This window comes from Euprymna scolopes, chromosome 27, assembly GCF_053919585.1.
Source record: "Euprymna scolopes isolate OS-2025 chromosome 27, ASM5391958v1, whole genome shotgun sequence".
In the NCBI taxonomy this organism is placed as follows: domain Eukaryota; kingdom Metazoa; phylum Mollusca; class Cephalopoda; order Sepiida; family Sepiolidae; genus Euprymna; species Euprymna scolopes.
This window is the reverse complement of record NC_136508.1, coordinates 75,660,020-75,677,974: the sequence shown is the minus strand read 5'-3', so window position 1 is coordinate 75,677,974 and position 17,955 is coordinate 75,660,020. Positions and strand designations below refer to the sequence as shown.

General features: G+C 32.8%; 1 protein-coding gene across 1 annotated transcript in view; it reads right to left on the bottom strand.

The window, feature by feature from the left end:
* Nucleotides 1–17,955, bottom strand: part of LOC145248918 (uncharacterized) — a 424,846-nt gene that overhangs the window by 139,786 nt on the left and 267,105 nt on the right. The window contains exons 23-25 of the mRNA XM_080110703.1: nt 15,530–15,769; nt 9,843–10,091; nt 3,278–3,481 (exon numbers count right to left, since the gene is read on the bottom strand). Coding sequence (XP_079966829.1) covers nt 3,278–3,481; nt 9,843–10,091; nt 15,530–15,769 — 693 coding nt within the window. The remainder of the gene's footprint in view (nt 1–3,277; nt 3,482–9,842; nt 10,092–15,529; nt 15,770–17,955) is intronic.

Sequence of the window (17,955 nt, the reverse complement as noted above, 5' to 3'; positions counted from 1 at the left end):
ATATATATATATATATATATAAATTATACGCGTATATATATATATAATTAAATAATAATAAAATAATATTAAAAAGTATTTTAACAGATCTAATAGTAAGGTCTACGCTTTAAGCTGCGCATACGTATCCACACCAGCATACACATAAATACACATAAATGTACACACACACACACACACACATATATATATATATATATATATATATATATATATATATATATACACTCATACATAAATATGCACAATCCTATCTACACACACACACACACAAACAGACACATATATATATATATATATATATATATATATATATATATGGCATACGGCATAATCACGTTGACATACCGGTTCCCGCTGGATAACTGAAGTTAAGCAACGTACAGCTTGGTCAGTACTAAATGATTGACCAGGTACTGTATGTGCTCTCCGCTTATCTCAGTATTGTTACCAGTCGTGCTGGTCTTCTCCTAGCCACTGGACCCAAGCAGTGTCGATTCAGGGGAGGTGTGGTTAGAGATTGCGCAACCCTTTTCTCACAATTACTTGGGCAACTGCCCTTACAGGGGTATCCTTTGTCTTTCGAGACTGGACGGAGTCATCGAGATACTCATAATATCAAACAAATATCGATATATATATATATATATATATATATATATATATATATATATATATATATATATATATTAGTGACGTAATATAAGAATCCTAATAATCTCAACGTTGACCTATTAATCCAAAGTTTAGAATGATGGGAAATAATTTGATTAGCTTTTCTGTTTATCGCGGCAAGAGTTGCTTCCCTTTTCATCAAAACTCTAGTATATCATCATAATAATAAAACTCTATGGTCCGTCCTTGCTTGTAATTTTAATTATATATATATATATATATATATATATATATATATATATATATATATATATCGGATTATATGTGTATATATTTAAGACTGACGTGGCACCTTCTCATTGGCTATACCTCCTCCTCCTTCTCCTCCTCCTCCTCCTCTACCTTCCTTCCTCTTCCATTCCCCTTTTCCCTGAGCATGCTCATACTTTCACTACACCGATGAAGACTGAAGGATCGGTCGAAAATTATGTACTTATAAAAAAAGTTTTTTAATTTTTTTTCATAATATTATTTTGTATTCCTGCACGTCACCAATTGAAAACGAATAAAGAAAAGTTATAAGCTTTTATACTTTTCGTATTCATGTTATTCATATATATATATATATATATATATATATATATATATATATATATATATATATATATTCTTGGGAGTTTTTATATGCATAGTGATGGAAGATTCTTTAAAACCCTTAAAACTATATAAAATAAATTCCTTCTGTGGAACATTATTTTTCAGTAAGTCAATTAATCTATCGTATCACTGAATTGTTTTATTACATGAACAAACAATAGTACCAATGTTCTTAAAACGATCATCAGTTATTTACCATGAAACATTGAAACTGCTCCATTTTAGGTTAAAAAGCGTTGGATTCAACGTCGGATTCAAGTAAAATATTTGTTTATTTTCCTAATATTACGTTGTATTTGGCTTTCTAGCGCACTTGATGCGTAAGTTATTTTATTCAAAGTAAAACAACGTTTCTATATGAACTATTATTCTTGACGTTATTCTCATGTTGTCCACGCACAGTTCAAACATTTCAAAATACAACCGCTAGAAACAACACGCGACTCTTTACAAACAAACTTCTTTCTCTAAATTTACAACATAGAAATGCAAGGAATAAGAAAAGGAAAAACACATAAAAAACAACACACTGAAGATGTAGTATACCTCTGAAATACATTTCTGATAAATTTCAAACAAGTAAAATGTTTGTTTATTTTCCTAATCTTACGTTGTTAACTATCAAGCGCACTTGATGCGAATTTTATTTTATTCAAATTAAATATATATATATATATATATATATATATATATGAACTTTCATCCTTTACGTTATTCTCGCGTTGCCTACGCACAGTTCAGACATTTCAAAATGCAACCGCTAAAAACAACGCACAGAAGTCATTTTTTAAACTTTGATCCCAATTATAACATCTTAACATTAATTGTGATGGATTCAAATCAAATTATAAAGTTAGATCCATGTCCATGTAACCTATGTCTAAAGTTTCAAGTGTTTAGACCCAAAATTGGCGGAGGAGATTGGTAAAGATTTTAAAGATTTAATGCTTGAACTTTGACTACTTAACAGACAAATTTCTGGTCGAAAACCGATTATAAAGATGTTCGCAAATATCAATGCCCCTTATGTCAAATATCGAGTCTGTGGACCAAAAATTGAGTTATTTGATAGGGAAGCTTACACACGCACAGACAGACAGACACACACACATACACACACACATTTTCACTTTTATTGATATATAGATATATCTATAAAAGTGAAAGTGTACGTCTGAGGTTGTGTGCTCGTGTGTGTAAATTTTCCTATCAAACTTCTCTGTCAATTTTCAATCTACAGACTCCCTATTTGAGATAAATTGTATTGAGATGTGGGAAAATCTTTTTAATCAGTTTTCGGCTAGAAATTCTGCTGTCAAGGGTCAAATTTCAACGATTTACTCTTCAAGAACTCTACGAAACTCCTTCGTAAATTTTGGGTCGAAACACTTGAAATTTCAGATGTAGATTACTTGAACAATGATCATACGTTTTAACTTGACTTGAGCCCAAAACAATAAATACTAAGGTGTCAAAATTGCGATCAAACTTTAAAAAGAAGTTTACCTCTTCGGTCTCTACCAAATTACTCAGCCAATTTTTGGTATATCATTTGAAATTTTTCATAAAGTGTATTCAGATATATGACAAGCTTTTAAATCGATTTTTTTGGCCGAAAATATAGTTGCCAATGGATCAAAGTTCAAAAGATTTGACCTTTGTGTTTCTAGCAAACTAGTAAGCCAATTTTGAGTCTAAACATTTGTAGATTGAAAAACCTGTGCATGAGTGGGCATGCACCGGTGTCCAAAAACTACCGAAACCACTCTGTAGAACTCCCACGGTAGATTATCCATTAAATTATCTACATTTTAAAGGAAGAAAACAAAGCCTTATTTGATGGTACTCCTCGAACTGCAAAATGTTATACGTCATTATTCCAGAGCCAGGTCATCGTTGTCCAAAGAGTTCACACTCTATTGGACGAATTGCCAGGAATGTATCCTCGATTCTTATGCTAGACAGTGAATATAAATATTGAAGGAACAAACGTATTTATACTTACCAGTGCAAAAAATTCCTTCTGTCTTCCACCCCTTTAAATTGTTGCATTGAAGAACTCGAGTGGTACGTGCTGGTGCATCGAAGAACCAATAACCCTTGATACAAGAGACACTGCAAGAGACATTACCCGTCGACGATTTCTGGCAGGATATATTTGAATTTGGAATGGAAAGTCGTCTTGATTCACATAGCGTATTCGGATAATCTGTAATAAGAATTGCAATAAAAAACTAAATAAACATGAAAGAATATTTTAAAACTACGTTTTTCTTCTTTTTTAATTTTGCTAACGAACGAACAGATACTGCACTTCACCCCAGAATTATCTGGGAGCATAAAGTCATGACAATAAAACACATATTACACTATCTAACACCCAGCTGGAAGGGGGGGGGACAAAGCCTAGGGAGTTTGATCTCATGGCCACAGAGAATTTACCAAAAAAGAGTAAGTAATGCCTGCAACGATGGTATAATTGCACTAGAACTGTTGAGAGAAAAAAACCTACAAACCAAGTATCTAATTACATAGAAAATTGTCTTATAAGTATATAACAGGTACTGCACTATTCAGCAAAAAAGAAGAAGAGTTAACCAATGACAAAATAGTTTCATTACCACAGAACATATACTGCACTATCTTCATCCTACTATATACACACACACACACACACATATATATATATATATATATATATATATATATATATATATATATATATATATATAAGGACAAGTAGTTAATAAAACATGTTAAAAACACTTTGAAAAAGAGTTAAAAACATATTTTATTTCAAAAAGGAAACACTGAATAAATGAATAGTCCTTAATCCGCGGAGTTTCGAAGAAATACTTTCCTTCTCATCAGAGGGTAGGATTTAGCAAAATGCTGGAACGGATTTTTCTTGCAAAAATATTTGATGAAACTACAAATAAGTCATAGATCTTACTTGATAACAAAAAGTGAAGGAGAAGGTATAGGGTGAATAAAAAAGTGATTTCACGTGAATGGATAGGCTGGTGAAGGGTAAAATTTCCAATGACGGTAAAATCCAAAGATGCAGAATCCAAGAAAGTTTGTTAAATTTCCCTTCGCACAAGTAAAATCCAAGGGAACCGCGTAATTGGAAGATGATCCAAAGTAACCCAAAAGGCAGAAATCCGTGGAATAATTAACAAATAGGTACAAGGAAATGGGAAAGAATTCCAATATATTATTAAAAGAAAGATAAAATGTGCGTAAGAAAGAAATGGAACAAATATACAGCTCGACTGTCGAGGCAAGATTCTTATTATATATATATATATATATATATATATATATACGCACACGATAGTGTTGAGCTATTCAGAGGGATTGTCGTTTAATTTTTTATGGCCTTCTATTTCTTGTAAAAAATAGTTTCACCAAGTACTCCTCATAAGTTTTGGTTTCTGTTTCGATGATTGCTAATGGCACTCGAGTCATTTATTTTTTAAAAATAATTTTACTGTAATGGACACCTGGCCAACAACCGGAGTTATACGCTCGACATTAGAGGTCTGATTTTGAGTGTTTGTGACATGTAAAGCTTGTCCTTGAATATGTGCTTTCTCCATAGAATTGTCGTAATGGTTTGCTACATTAAAGAATACAACGATAACATACTTTTACAGTTTTTGAAGACTGCTAATGAAACAAATCTGTAAAATATACTCTCATGAGAAAATAAAAGATCATATGTTTTTTAAAAATTGAGAATTGAACTTTAATATATATATATATATATATATATATATATATACATATATACATATATATATATATATATATATATATAGTAATTTATAAAATATATATGGCGATTAAGCCACACTGAATATTCCGAAGAGCCCTAGAGTGGATAAAACACGGAATATTCAGTGTAGCTTAATCGCCATATATATTTTATAAATTACTAACTAGCTCTACCTACGTATTGAGCACTTTTGAAGTAAATACTTAAAGTTTACGCATAAATCTATACTTTCGTATAATAATTTTATGTGAGTAAATTAAGTAGTTATATATATATATATATATAAATATTCTTCAGAATAAAATTATCTATTAATCAACTGGTATAGACACCTGTGATTATGCGTCTTACAAGATCTTACTGGCAGTAATATTCTATAAGTATTATCCCACTTAAATAGAAATTGCTCGATATACAAGATAGAGCGAATAAATCAAATTTTAGTCATTCAATGAATTTCAAAATTTATGGCGTGAAATGTTTAAATTTCAAGTCAAAAGATTTTTATTATTCTATGTAAGACAAAGAATATATTTGAAATATTATAACACCTTATCCTATAGGATTTCGATGTCTACCATCTCTTCAGAGGAGAAAATATTAGCAAATAGTTATAATAGTTTGCACCTAATTTGCTAAAGTCGGTGAGACACGAAAAATCACAATTAAAAGTTGTTTAACAGTAAAGGAAGATAATGTAAAGGATATAAAAATTCACATAATAATAATAATAATAATAATAATAATAATAATAATAATAATAATAATAATAATAATAATAATAATAACAGCAGTTTTGACAAGTGAGCTGAAGAGACAAATAACAAAATTTAGAAAAGAGAAATACTTAGATATTCAATACAAGTCCTTCATAAGGAGTATGCTAGAATTTATTTATCAAAAGCGATAGCCCGCAATCTTTGTAGTAACATGCTTATTGACCAATTAAAATTATATATGATAAAAATAATATTGACAGGCCGGTATTCGTAAGATCGTTGATCAAATGCGGGGATGACCCTGGCTAGTACAAGATGAGTAACCAAACTGTGCGTACAACGATATCTTCTTACCAAATTACAATTCTGAAGATATATTTAATAAGCTTTTTTATGTGCTGTTATCTCCTCTTTGACCTTCAGTGCCGGTATATGACAAATTAGTAGCGGGTGTTTTCTTTGTGATACTATTATTAGAACTGCCATACAGGCCCAACAAGCTGTCTCTATGTGGCTTGGCTGTTCAACAGAACACTTTCCCGCTTTTCCTAGATCTATTGCGTTCAACACGGCTGAGGAACTCTCTCTAACTTCTATAGTATAAGGCTTCAGAGTATCTGAAAAAAGGCTAACGATTATTAAAACATTAACAATTATCTCAGCTACTGCACATGCGTTTACACAACGGAACAACCGTCATTTGGTGGAACGTTCTGGTTTCCGTATTGTGGCGAAGCTCTCCGACGAGAGTATGCAAATCGGATATTGACTTCATGAATTCTAATTTATTTCATACGTATTTGCGATGCATATTTTCTTTACATCCAATCATGTTTTGCGTTCATTATGTCTATAGTAAGTTTTAAAGAGCAAAGCAATACGCATAACACAGATCGTTAATAAAACAAAATATATACGCGGTTCGATCCTTATTCGGTTAGATATTCACTCTGAAAATTTTCATTGTCAAAATGTCCGTAAACCAAATGTCAATCCGTGAAATATACATCCCCCATCTATTCGGAACTGCTTGCATTGATGACTTTCAGTATTCTTTGAAACGCCATTCACTCAAAGTGGTTTTTACCGGCATCCCCTGAATGTGGACATGTCATGGGAACATTAAATTTATCAAGCGGACAATATTAGGTATTTATAGTTCTTTTCTGAAGGTGTTGATGTACTCCTACACACAGGGCCCGCATTGCAAAATGGTCACCCATCTAGTACTAATCAGACTCACCGTTGCTTAACTTCGGTAATCTAATGAAACCTGCCGTTTCACCCTGATTATTACGTCTGTCTGTCAACATTCATTTTTTTAATATATGATTCTGTTGTTAGGTTGTGTGTGTATATGAATATGTTCCATAACGACGTACACGTTGAATAGTGGGGTTTATATTTTATTTGTATATTCATGTACGTGTGAATGCGTGTATGTATATACGTCGTATCATTCAGTTGATCGTCTAGTGTGTATATTTCAATATTTATGCAGCAGTTTTAACAGGAAACGATTGACATGGACGTATCGAAACTGTTAAAGACAACAGTTTTTTTAACAGGTGTAAACAAACTAAAGACATACTTGAATTATATACGAATCTTTATTTTCATGATTCAGACCGGCATCTTTAGAGATTACAACGTCTCCATATCTGGTATGCCTGCGAAAATTCCGCTCCCTGCGTAATGGAGAGACCAACTACCCCTTGAGTCGTCCGTTCTCTCTGATGTTCAGCAAGCGACTGACTAGAATCTCCCCAAATCTACATCTCATCACGAATCTAAGACTAACAGCTGACGTAACAAGAATCTAGTTATTTGTTTATGCAAACCAAAAATTATGTTTACGTCTATGTTCTATTTTCACATTCTTTTGTAGCTGTTTATTAATTCAGCCTGTCAATCACTTTTTCCCAATATAATCGTTTATTTTTCTAATCATAATAATCGATCCAGCGACCCGCCATCGTGCAAATCAATTAATAATAGCGTTTTCACCCTTGACTCTGCATGCCACAGTTAACACTGGTACTACACTATGATCATAGCCAAAGAGTCACAACATTACACTATTGCGATTAAAGATTTTATAAGCATGTTCTCTGAATCAGATATAATTTTCTTCTTCATAATTAACCTTCATGTTTTCTGTCAATTCTGACATGTACAGAGGAAATCTAGGTGGTGAATCGCCCCAGGACGTTCTATCGTTTATTAAAAACCAGTGTGATTTACAGCACTAAGCACAATGGCGAATCTAAAAAGAAAAATAATAACATGTGATGATCATTGATAAAGATTATGAATAGAGAGCCCCTGTTTGTCATAGTAGTTTAAAGAAAGATTAGATGTACTACACACGTTCAGTAACGGATAACAAACTCAGCACTACTTTCTAGGAAACTAGCTGATCGTGCCCCGGCTTTGCCTTACAAAGGATCTGAAGTATAGAATAGTTACTATAGTGATAATGTTTTTCTAAATCTATATATTCCGTAAAGTACAGAAACACCTTGATTTAATTGAATAAGGAAACAATGTCCGTAAGAGTATGTAAAAGGTGCATTAGATGTTTAGTTTTATATCCAACTTGTCAGTAACGAAAAACAAACCCAACGCTGCTTCGCAAGGAGCTAGCTCATCGTGTCGCTTATTTGTCTTAGAAAGGATCTTAGATACAGAATAGTTAACATAGATAATGGCTTTATGAATTTATACATTCCGTAAAGTGAAGAAATACGTTGAGTTAATTAAATACAGAAATATATTGAGTTAATTGAACACATAGATCAATATCCATCTTATTAGTAACGAAAATAAACCCAACGCTGTTGTATAAACAACTAGCCGCCCGTTCCCCGGCATTGCCCGTGAAAGAGAATTAAGTAAAGGATAAGTAACATGGTCAGAGTGACTTCATCAATCAGCGCATTCCCGAATAAGAAAATTATGTACAGAATTCCATAATTACTTTCTACGTCTACACGTTCCGTAAAGTGTAAAAATACGTTTATTTTAACTAAACAAATAGACCGCGCTTGTCGCAATATGGTGAAGAAACATTAAATTAAAAATATTAGATTTTTCTGTGTAATAGAAGAAAATAAAACTAGTAAATAATTTTATGGTGATGTCCCTTGTGTTGAAGGATGGGTAACAATCAGCATCGACTACAGTGGCAAATCAGATTACAACAAAGGTAATAATAACATATGCTGGCCCATGATATCACGTATAGACGCAGAGATAATGTTTGTTACGGTAGGTAGTTTGTATGGTTGTATATCCGTCTTATCATTATATAACACGAAAAATACTGCTTTATAAACAACTAGCTGCCAGTTTCCCGGTGTTATCAGGAAAGGAGATTAAGTAAAGTATAGTTTACAAAAATAAGGACATTTTTAAATAGAAACTTTAGATCAATTGTTCTATATTCATCCTGTTATGAACGAAGAACAACGCCTATCCTACTTTAGAAATAATAAGTGTTTTCCTGAAATTGTATTAATTTTCCAAGTTTATGAAATAAAGTTATTTCATGAATCGTTTATGATCATTTAGTCAGGCGTCTTCAGTTTACGCTCTCGTAAATAATGTGATGGGATAGTTACTGTCAAAAACCGGACGGCATTATTTCGGATGCATTCCCATGAGTAGTCGCCCCAAGGTGTTTACTGATTTAATAATTGTTTGAATTAGGTGTTTAGTAGTTATATTATGGCGGTTTAATACGACAAAAAAAAGAGCAAAAAATAAACATGACTGCTTGTTCGGCATTTATGGAAAAAACGCCCGAATCAAAAAGAATTATGCAGCAGTTTGCGAACCTAGAAGCTAATTTTGGTGGAAAGTTGAGGAGGATGTATTCCACGATTCATAAGCTCGCCGGGGTAATTTAGAAACGAAATGCACGAAATGACCGTGCAAATATTCAGCGTGCCGCTCAATAAAGTTAAACAGTCAGAAATAAGATTCACAAGATTCTCTGCAAACGCGCCTAGGTACATATAAACAGAAATGGACGATGGAACACGATTCAGAATGTTCGATTTACTTACCTTCAGTTTTCACCTGGATATAACAGATTTCTGTGTTGTTTGATGGGTCTGTAGCAGTTACCTTTATAACGTAGTCACCTGGGCGCTGACCTAGTTCAAGGGTGCTCGGTTCGTAAGTAAGGCTAACATGGCCAGAATCGTCAGAGGCATTGACGCTGAAGTTCGCTTCAGTTAAAGTCGTCGTCCCATCCAACAGATATGTCGTGATATTTGGGCAAGCCAGTCTTGGTTTGCGCGTGTCTAGACTCCCTACAACGCAAAAAATTTATTACGTGTCCGCATAAAAGAGTAACAGTATTAATCCATTCTCGTTAGATGGCATATATGAACATCATTTCAATAAATAAAATATGAACAAGTATATACTCTATCATTTACACAGAGATCTATATTGTGTGGCATACACCGTTTTTGTAGTTTTTTTTTAGTTGAGCTATTTATGCATCAACAAAGGGTTTTAAATAAACTATGTATATATATATATCTGTGTGTATGTAGATTTCTTTCGGATGTTTTAAACGATGATATATATATATATATATATATATGTGTGTGTGTGTGTATATATATATGTATATATATATATATATATATTTTGTGAGTGCGTGAGTTGGTTCCCTATTGACTCCAAAATAAATGGACGGATTTTTTTTTTATTTCATGCAATTATACTTAACGTATCTAGGAGTTTTGGTACATGGCTTTTTATATTGGAATGTCTCCGATAAGTCTCGAAAATCGATCATCACAAAAATCTTATGAAAGAAGGAACAGTCCGATTTTTACCAAAGTTAACACTAACATGAAAAGTGCATTTGAAAAGTGTTATCTCCATACATGCAGAAGGGCCCGTCGTATTAAATCAACAATAGGTTCTTGGATAAAGCAGAGACGCTTTCGAAATGAATGTTTCTGTTTAGAGCATAAGTGGACAATGGTACTTGACTTTAGTATTTAAAACTTTAGTTCACACAATTTTCTTTTTAATTCGTAATACTGTTATGGATTATATCCAACTAGGTCAGTTGCAAAACTCTTAGATTGCCAAGTAAAATTTAAAACAAAAGCATTTTGTCATGAAGTTAAGAGAGTTTGAATTGCTCAATGTTAATTAGTACGTTGCGGTAGATTATTTACCTTGTGCGAAGATTTGGAATTACATGTTCGGACATGCAGGTTCAACCAAAATACGCAAACTTTTACTCGTTAGCACTTCTATGTCCGAAGAAATCTGCACACACAAACACACACACACGCACACACAAATATATATATATATATATATATATATATATATATATATATATATATATATATATATATATATATGTGTGTGTGTGACTTTGTGGTACACTCGGGTACCTGCTTCGTGGACAACCTTCTAGTAAGTGGATATTGTAAGAGCCTAAGGTGTTTAAAATTGCCCAATGTGTTTAAAAGTGCTAACTACCTTTTAAGTGACTGAAATCCAACCATGAACTCTAAAACAAATAGGTTATATCAAAGTTGACACTGATATTGTTGCACAGAACAATTGGAACATTGACAAAGAAACACAATAGTTAACATTTGTTTAGTATCACAACCACATTTTTATCAAAGATGAAGGTTACTTTATGACATCACATAGTAACATGACATCACATAGTAACATATGATATCACCTAGTAACATATGACATCACATAGTAACATATGATATCACACAGTAACATATGATATCACATAGTAACATATGATATCACCTAGTAACATATGACATCACATAGTAACATATGATATCACATAGTAACATATGACATCACCTAGTAACATATGATATCACTTAGTAACATATAACATCACATAATAACATATGACATCACATAGTAACATATGACATCACATAGTAACATATGATCTCCCATAGTAACATATAACATCACATAATAACATATGACATCACATAATAACATATGACATCACCTAGTAACATATGGTATCACTTAGTAACATATAGCATCACATAATAACATATGATATCACATAGTAACATATGACATCACATAGTAACATATGACATCACCTAGTAACATATGATATCACTTAGTAACATATGACATCACATAATAACATATGACATCACATAGTAACATATGATATCACCTAGTAACATATGACATCACATAGTAACATATGATATCACATAGTAACATATGATATCACATAGTAACATATGATATCCCATAGTAACATATGACATCACATAGTAACATATGACATCACATAGTAACATATGATATCACATAGTAACATATGATATCACATAGGAAAATATTCATGGAAGTAAATTTTAACTCATTGCTTAACTTTTATCCAACACATTCAGTACATAAAACTTGATTGTAAACATACCATATCTTAAAAAATATAGTATCTGTTCTGATATTACACTTTTGCTGTTCTATTCTCAGTCAGTAAATGAGATGTCTTTCTAGACTGAGGCACTTTTAATTTTGTCTCAATGCCGAGTATTCTCTGTTGGAAAGCTGGATAATAATCCCCCTTGTCTAATTTATAAATTTATGAAATTGTTTGTCTCTGTTTAGGCCATATACGAAGTTTGAAGTTTATTTATCACTCTTTCGTACATAATGATTAAAAAAAAACGTTGCAAATTTCTGTTTTTTTTTTGTTTCAAAGGTATGTTTACCTAGTAATTGTCTGTATGTTTACCTTTTGTTCTAAAGAAGGAAAACTCTAAATTTGTTTTTATAAAAGAAAATTATTAAATACATCGTTTTAAAACGTAAAGAAACGGATCACCATCACAATATCAACAAAAAATACACGTTTCTTAAACATTACCTCCGGTTAAAATTTAAAAAAAAAACAATAAATCAGCTTTAAATAATATTTCTAAATAAAAAAAAAAATATTACAATAAACAGTTAACGACGTCGAGATTATTGTAACACTAAGAATTTAAAATTTAAAATCACTCTCGGATTTAAAACAATTAAACTAAATAGCATTTTCTTAGTTCATTTGAAGTGTTTCCCAGAGGTGGAGACGTGTAAGTGTCTACTATTCATTGGAATGTTCAATTTTTATTACTCTTTTATTGGGCTGTGGTAACTCCTGTTTTGTGTTTCTCTCTCACTCTCTCTTTCCGCTTGGAAGTATAATCTTAACGGGAAATAATTCTCATAGTTAAAAATGAGATTTTTTGTTCTAAACACAACTGTTTTATTAATAATTAACGATAAAATAAATCAAATATAAATAAAATTAAAAATAAAGTAAATAAATAAATACATTTTAAATAATATTTCTAAATAGTATAATTGAAACGATTCTATTACAGCAAATAAATGATAAGATCAAGCTCATCATTACTTTTTAAAGTAATATGCAAATGAGATAACTTGTAAAATACTATATATAGAACTTACGCATAAAACTGAATGTTTGATCTCCTTTGATAGAAATAGCCTACGACGGATTTATATATTTCTTGACCTGGAGATTTGTATACGCATTATTTAAGAAGAAATAACCTTAAACGTATTTATATTTCTTTGACTATGTGGAGTTATACACACACGCACACGAACGCTACTAATTTATATATATATATATATATATATATATATATATATATATATATATATATATATATATATATATGTATATGTATGATAATGCTGGTAAAGTTTTTTGATAGGAAGTAACCCAACTATATATTTGTTTAGCATACATTTTTATTCATACAAACACAAGTCATCTTTTGAAGTAAATTGCTCTCCTCCCTCGTCAACTCCTCTTTTTAATATTGACAAGAGATATTCAATGAGGTTAAGTGGTCAGGTCATGAGAGTTTCTCCAAAGAAGGCCATAGATTCAAGGAAGGCTGCAATCGCCCTAGCAGAATGGGATGGTGCATTGTCATACATCAAAATCATCTGAAAGCGACGTGACAGTTGTAGGTCATCTAGCCATAGTGACAAATGTTTATCCAAAAAGACCGTGTATACATTGCTGGTAAGTTTTACACCCTCTAGAACTCGGTATGGCCCAACCAACTTATCTCTAATGATTCCCGCCTAAAACATGATGACCCCAACCTTGGAATAGCTTTGATATTTCTAGCCATCTCATTCAACATATTAAATTGGGCCTATCTGGATCTTGGAGTGATTCCAGCTTTTGCAAAAATGGAAGTACTAGTGCTGCTTGTGTTTCGGTTGACCTCCCTACGAATTTCTCCGAATATCACGATTTGAAAGTGTTTTTTTTTTCTGGTGCCATTATCCATTCTGGGTTTGGTGTTGGAGTTGTTTACAAATGAAGCCAAAGTTCTTGGATCCCTTTGCAGCGTCATAGCTAAATCATTGATGAACAATCCTTTTGCGAGTCCAGCAACAATCCTTTCTTTTTCGATAACCGTTAATCGCCCCTTTTTGGCATATTAAAAGACCTGCAATAAAGCGACGGGCAGTATAAATTACTTGATAATAAATAAAATGTCATAACTTTGTGAATATCGCTTAGATTTGAATACAACTTTTGGAAATAACTAACCTTGAAAAAACCATGTGATGATGAAATTTACATTTTTTGTGACGTATATTTAATGACATATAGATATTTCTCTAATTTGCAATAAGGCGATTGACAGTTTATAATACACACACACACACACACACACACACATATATATATATATATATATATATATATTGGTGCACAGCACTATACCTCAAGTATCAGTCTACCTTTTATTTCACCCCCATTTTCAATCGGAATTATTGTTCTTTTCTAAGAAATATTTCCGTTGGCTTTCATTCGGCGAATGAACCACTGCTTTATAGTGGAGGATCAGATCTCATCTTTGCATCCCTGTACAATGCAGCAACATTTCTATTTGCATCCCTGTGATCAATGAAGCAGCATCTTTTGCCTCCATATGCAATGTTGCTAAATCTGCAGTCAGTTTTGCCCTTTACTTTCTGGTTCATTCGATTTGGGTGCTGGAGATGGTTACGCCATGGGTTCACATTATAGCGCGGTTGCTAAGGCTTTACATGTCTTCTCGGTATACCAGCTGCATGTCGAATTCTACTTTCTGAGCTTTTTTCTCACGCAAGTTATGTCTTTCCCCACCGCATCTTCCTTGCAATAATTACTTATTTTTCCTTTCTTTTTCACGTTTGGGAAACGGAGAGCACAAATAAAGATAAAGAGAGATAATTTAATTCAGGTGTACGTGAGGTCATACGTCTGGATAATTCCCGCTATGATTTAGCCCGTGAACGTTCAGAGAACGAGGTGGGAAGATTGTAGCCTACCTAGTACTTATAACAGAAAAAGGGGGTTACCTGACCGACTTTCACACATTAGAGCCCAGTCAATAGCTTACGTTGCAATATATATATATATATATATATATATATATATATATATATATATATATATATATATACTTTAAGGTATTTAAATGAATTATTTTACAAATGGATGAATCTAGTGGTTTTTCAAGTCTTATCGAATATCGGAAGTATATATTTATATAAAACAGTCCCATAAAAAAAAAAATGCTCAACACACATACACACACACACGCACACACACACACACACACACACAGTGTTAGAGAAAATGAGAGTAAATGAAAGTAAGAGTTATAGACAGATAGATAAATCTTACCTTTTAATTTTAATTGGAAAGAACATGATGCTGAGTTTTTCGCCGAATCCCTTGCAGTGTATGTAATATTCACGTCGGTCAAAAGAACTTGGCTGAATCTAAATATGTCTGGTACAACCTCGACTTTTAGAAATTCCCCAGAATTATCGACTGCTTTTAGCACAGGTAGGTGTACGGTCGTCATCCGCTTGAAGTACAAGTTCTCCTTTGGGCATTTCAGAAAATGCGGTTTCTCCCGGTCTGCAATAATTAAAAACAGAAACAAAATCAATCTCAGTACGTCTTTCTCCCGAAAAAAGGAAACGAACGTAGCATGTATTATACTTCTTTCCGAAGTAATTGTTTATTAAGTATCCCTGTTTTATCGTTATTTTCATTACAGGTGGTCGACCGAGCTTTGATCTATGGTCAACCATCCCTTCTAAAACATTCGTCTCAAATACTCGTCTAGCTACAAACACAGTCAACTATTTCCCATACTCCTTATCTGCCTTTAACAAATTCCGAATTCTATGAATGAAGTTTCTTTCCTAAAAATGCCTGTAGAACACAATGTGGCTGCTTCACAGCTTACTACAACAATGGAGCTTTTAAATCCAATGTAAAACACTTTTTTTGTTGAGCATATCTCTACCCAATTTCCAGCACTGCCGATCATCGTACCGTCCACCTAACACATATAAACTGTGGTCCTCGAGTGTCCTTCAAACTTTGACTCCTTTTTAAAAAATGTTTTGTTCAATCCAATCAAGGTAAAATGCCACTTAGGCGTAAAGGGTTACTTTGATAGAGACCAGATTGATAAAGTCAACCAGTTAGGAAGCAATACATGTTTTTACATTTAACCTTTTTCCTGGAGAGAAGAATGGAGTCTGAGTTTGGAACATAAAATTAATATCTGTTAAAATGCAACAGATTAATAGATAAAAAAAAAATAAACATTGTCTCTTTGAGATGGTTAACAGCTTCAGGTGAGCATTGTCTGAAGAAGTTTCAATTTACCCAATTCCGGCCAGATTATTAGTTGGCCAAAACGTGGTAAGATGATAACTATGGAAGACAGTAATTACTGAAGATAAAGTGAGGAGATTCGGCATTTCTATCCCGTCACGGTTAATCACTTGGCGAAGGCTAGAGGAATAGTTGGCCGAAATGTCGAAACGTCGTAAAATAATACTTATAAAAGGATGAGAATAATAGTCTGCAAATAGATAAATAAATAAACACATAAATAAAAATATATAGCATTTTAGTTCTCAGGAATCATAATTGCCGCTAGCACCCCCGTTCCCAAACGATGAAATTATTCATATTTGTGCAGAATTTTAACCAGAACTGTCCGCTTGGCTTTCTTCGGAAAATGACAGCATGCGCTCTTTTGTCTTTAATCCGATCAGCTATCAATGCAACGCAAAGGAGCAGACGATCTTTGAGAGAAAATATTTGGGGGGGAGGAGACAATGAATTAAGTAAACTAACAACCCTCAAACTGCCGTTCCTAACAACTCTATAAAAGATGAATATCCCCACCTTGCGTGTATGTGGAGACAGACATTTGGTAATAATCCTTTTGTCTTAAACCATATATCGGAATGTTACCCGGTTGCGTTGGCGAAGTTTCTTCCACATCCACTGTCTCTTCTCAACCAACTTTGACATCGCCTGATGCGCCCGTAGAAAAGTCTACCTAATCCTAAGACAATATCACAGCTTAATGTAATTTAATTTTAAAAAATCCGATTACCCAGGCCCATCCCACAGGGGGGAAAAACAGCACCAACAAGTTTACATTAGTTGCAAGAATCAAGAAAAAAACGCAAAAAAAAAAACATAATACATAAAAAAAAAACATATAAAAAGCGCTTTTTAAAATTGTTATTAAAAATATGTAAAACAAAAAAAATATTCATTTATTTAATTAACTGGAATTCTTATTGAGATGAGTAATTTTTATTATTCATTCATTTATTTGTTTATTTATTGCGGACTATTATCCTCGTCGAATGCTTTGGAGAAATCTACAAAGATCATAACTGCCTCAACGTTTTTTGCTTTGACTCCTTCAATCAGTCTCCTACCAGTAAGTATTTGACTAGTAGTAGAGCGATTCTTTCTAAATCCATGTTGGTTCTTCCTGAGCACTTTTTCGATCTTTGGTTGGATACAGTTGAGAAGCATGGCATTGTAGAGTTGTGCTGCAATTAGAGTGAGTGTTATTCCTCTGTAGTTGCTTGGTATGCTTGGGTCACCCTTCTTGGGGAAGAGAAGTATGCACCTTTCCCTCCATATATTAATCATTTTTTTATTATACACATAATTGCATAAATTAAGAAGTATGTCATCGAAACAACCTGTCCTCCATACTTCAGGAGGTATGTTATCTAAGTCTGCAGCTTTACGATTTGCCGATCATTGTCTGAGGAGCA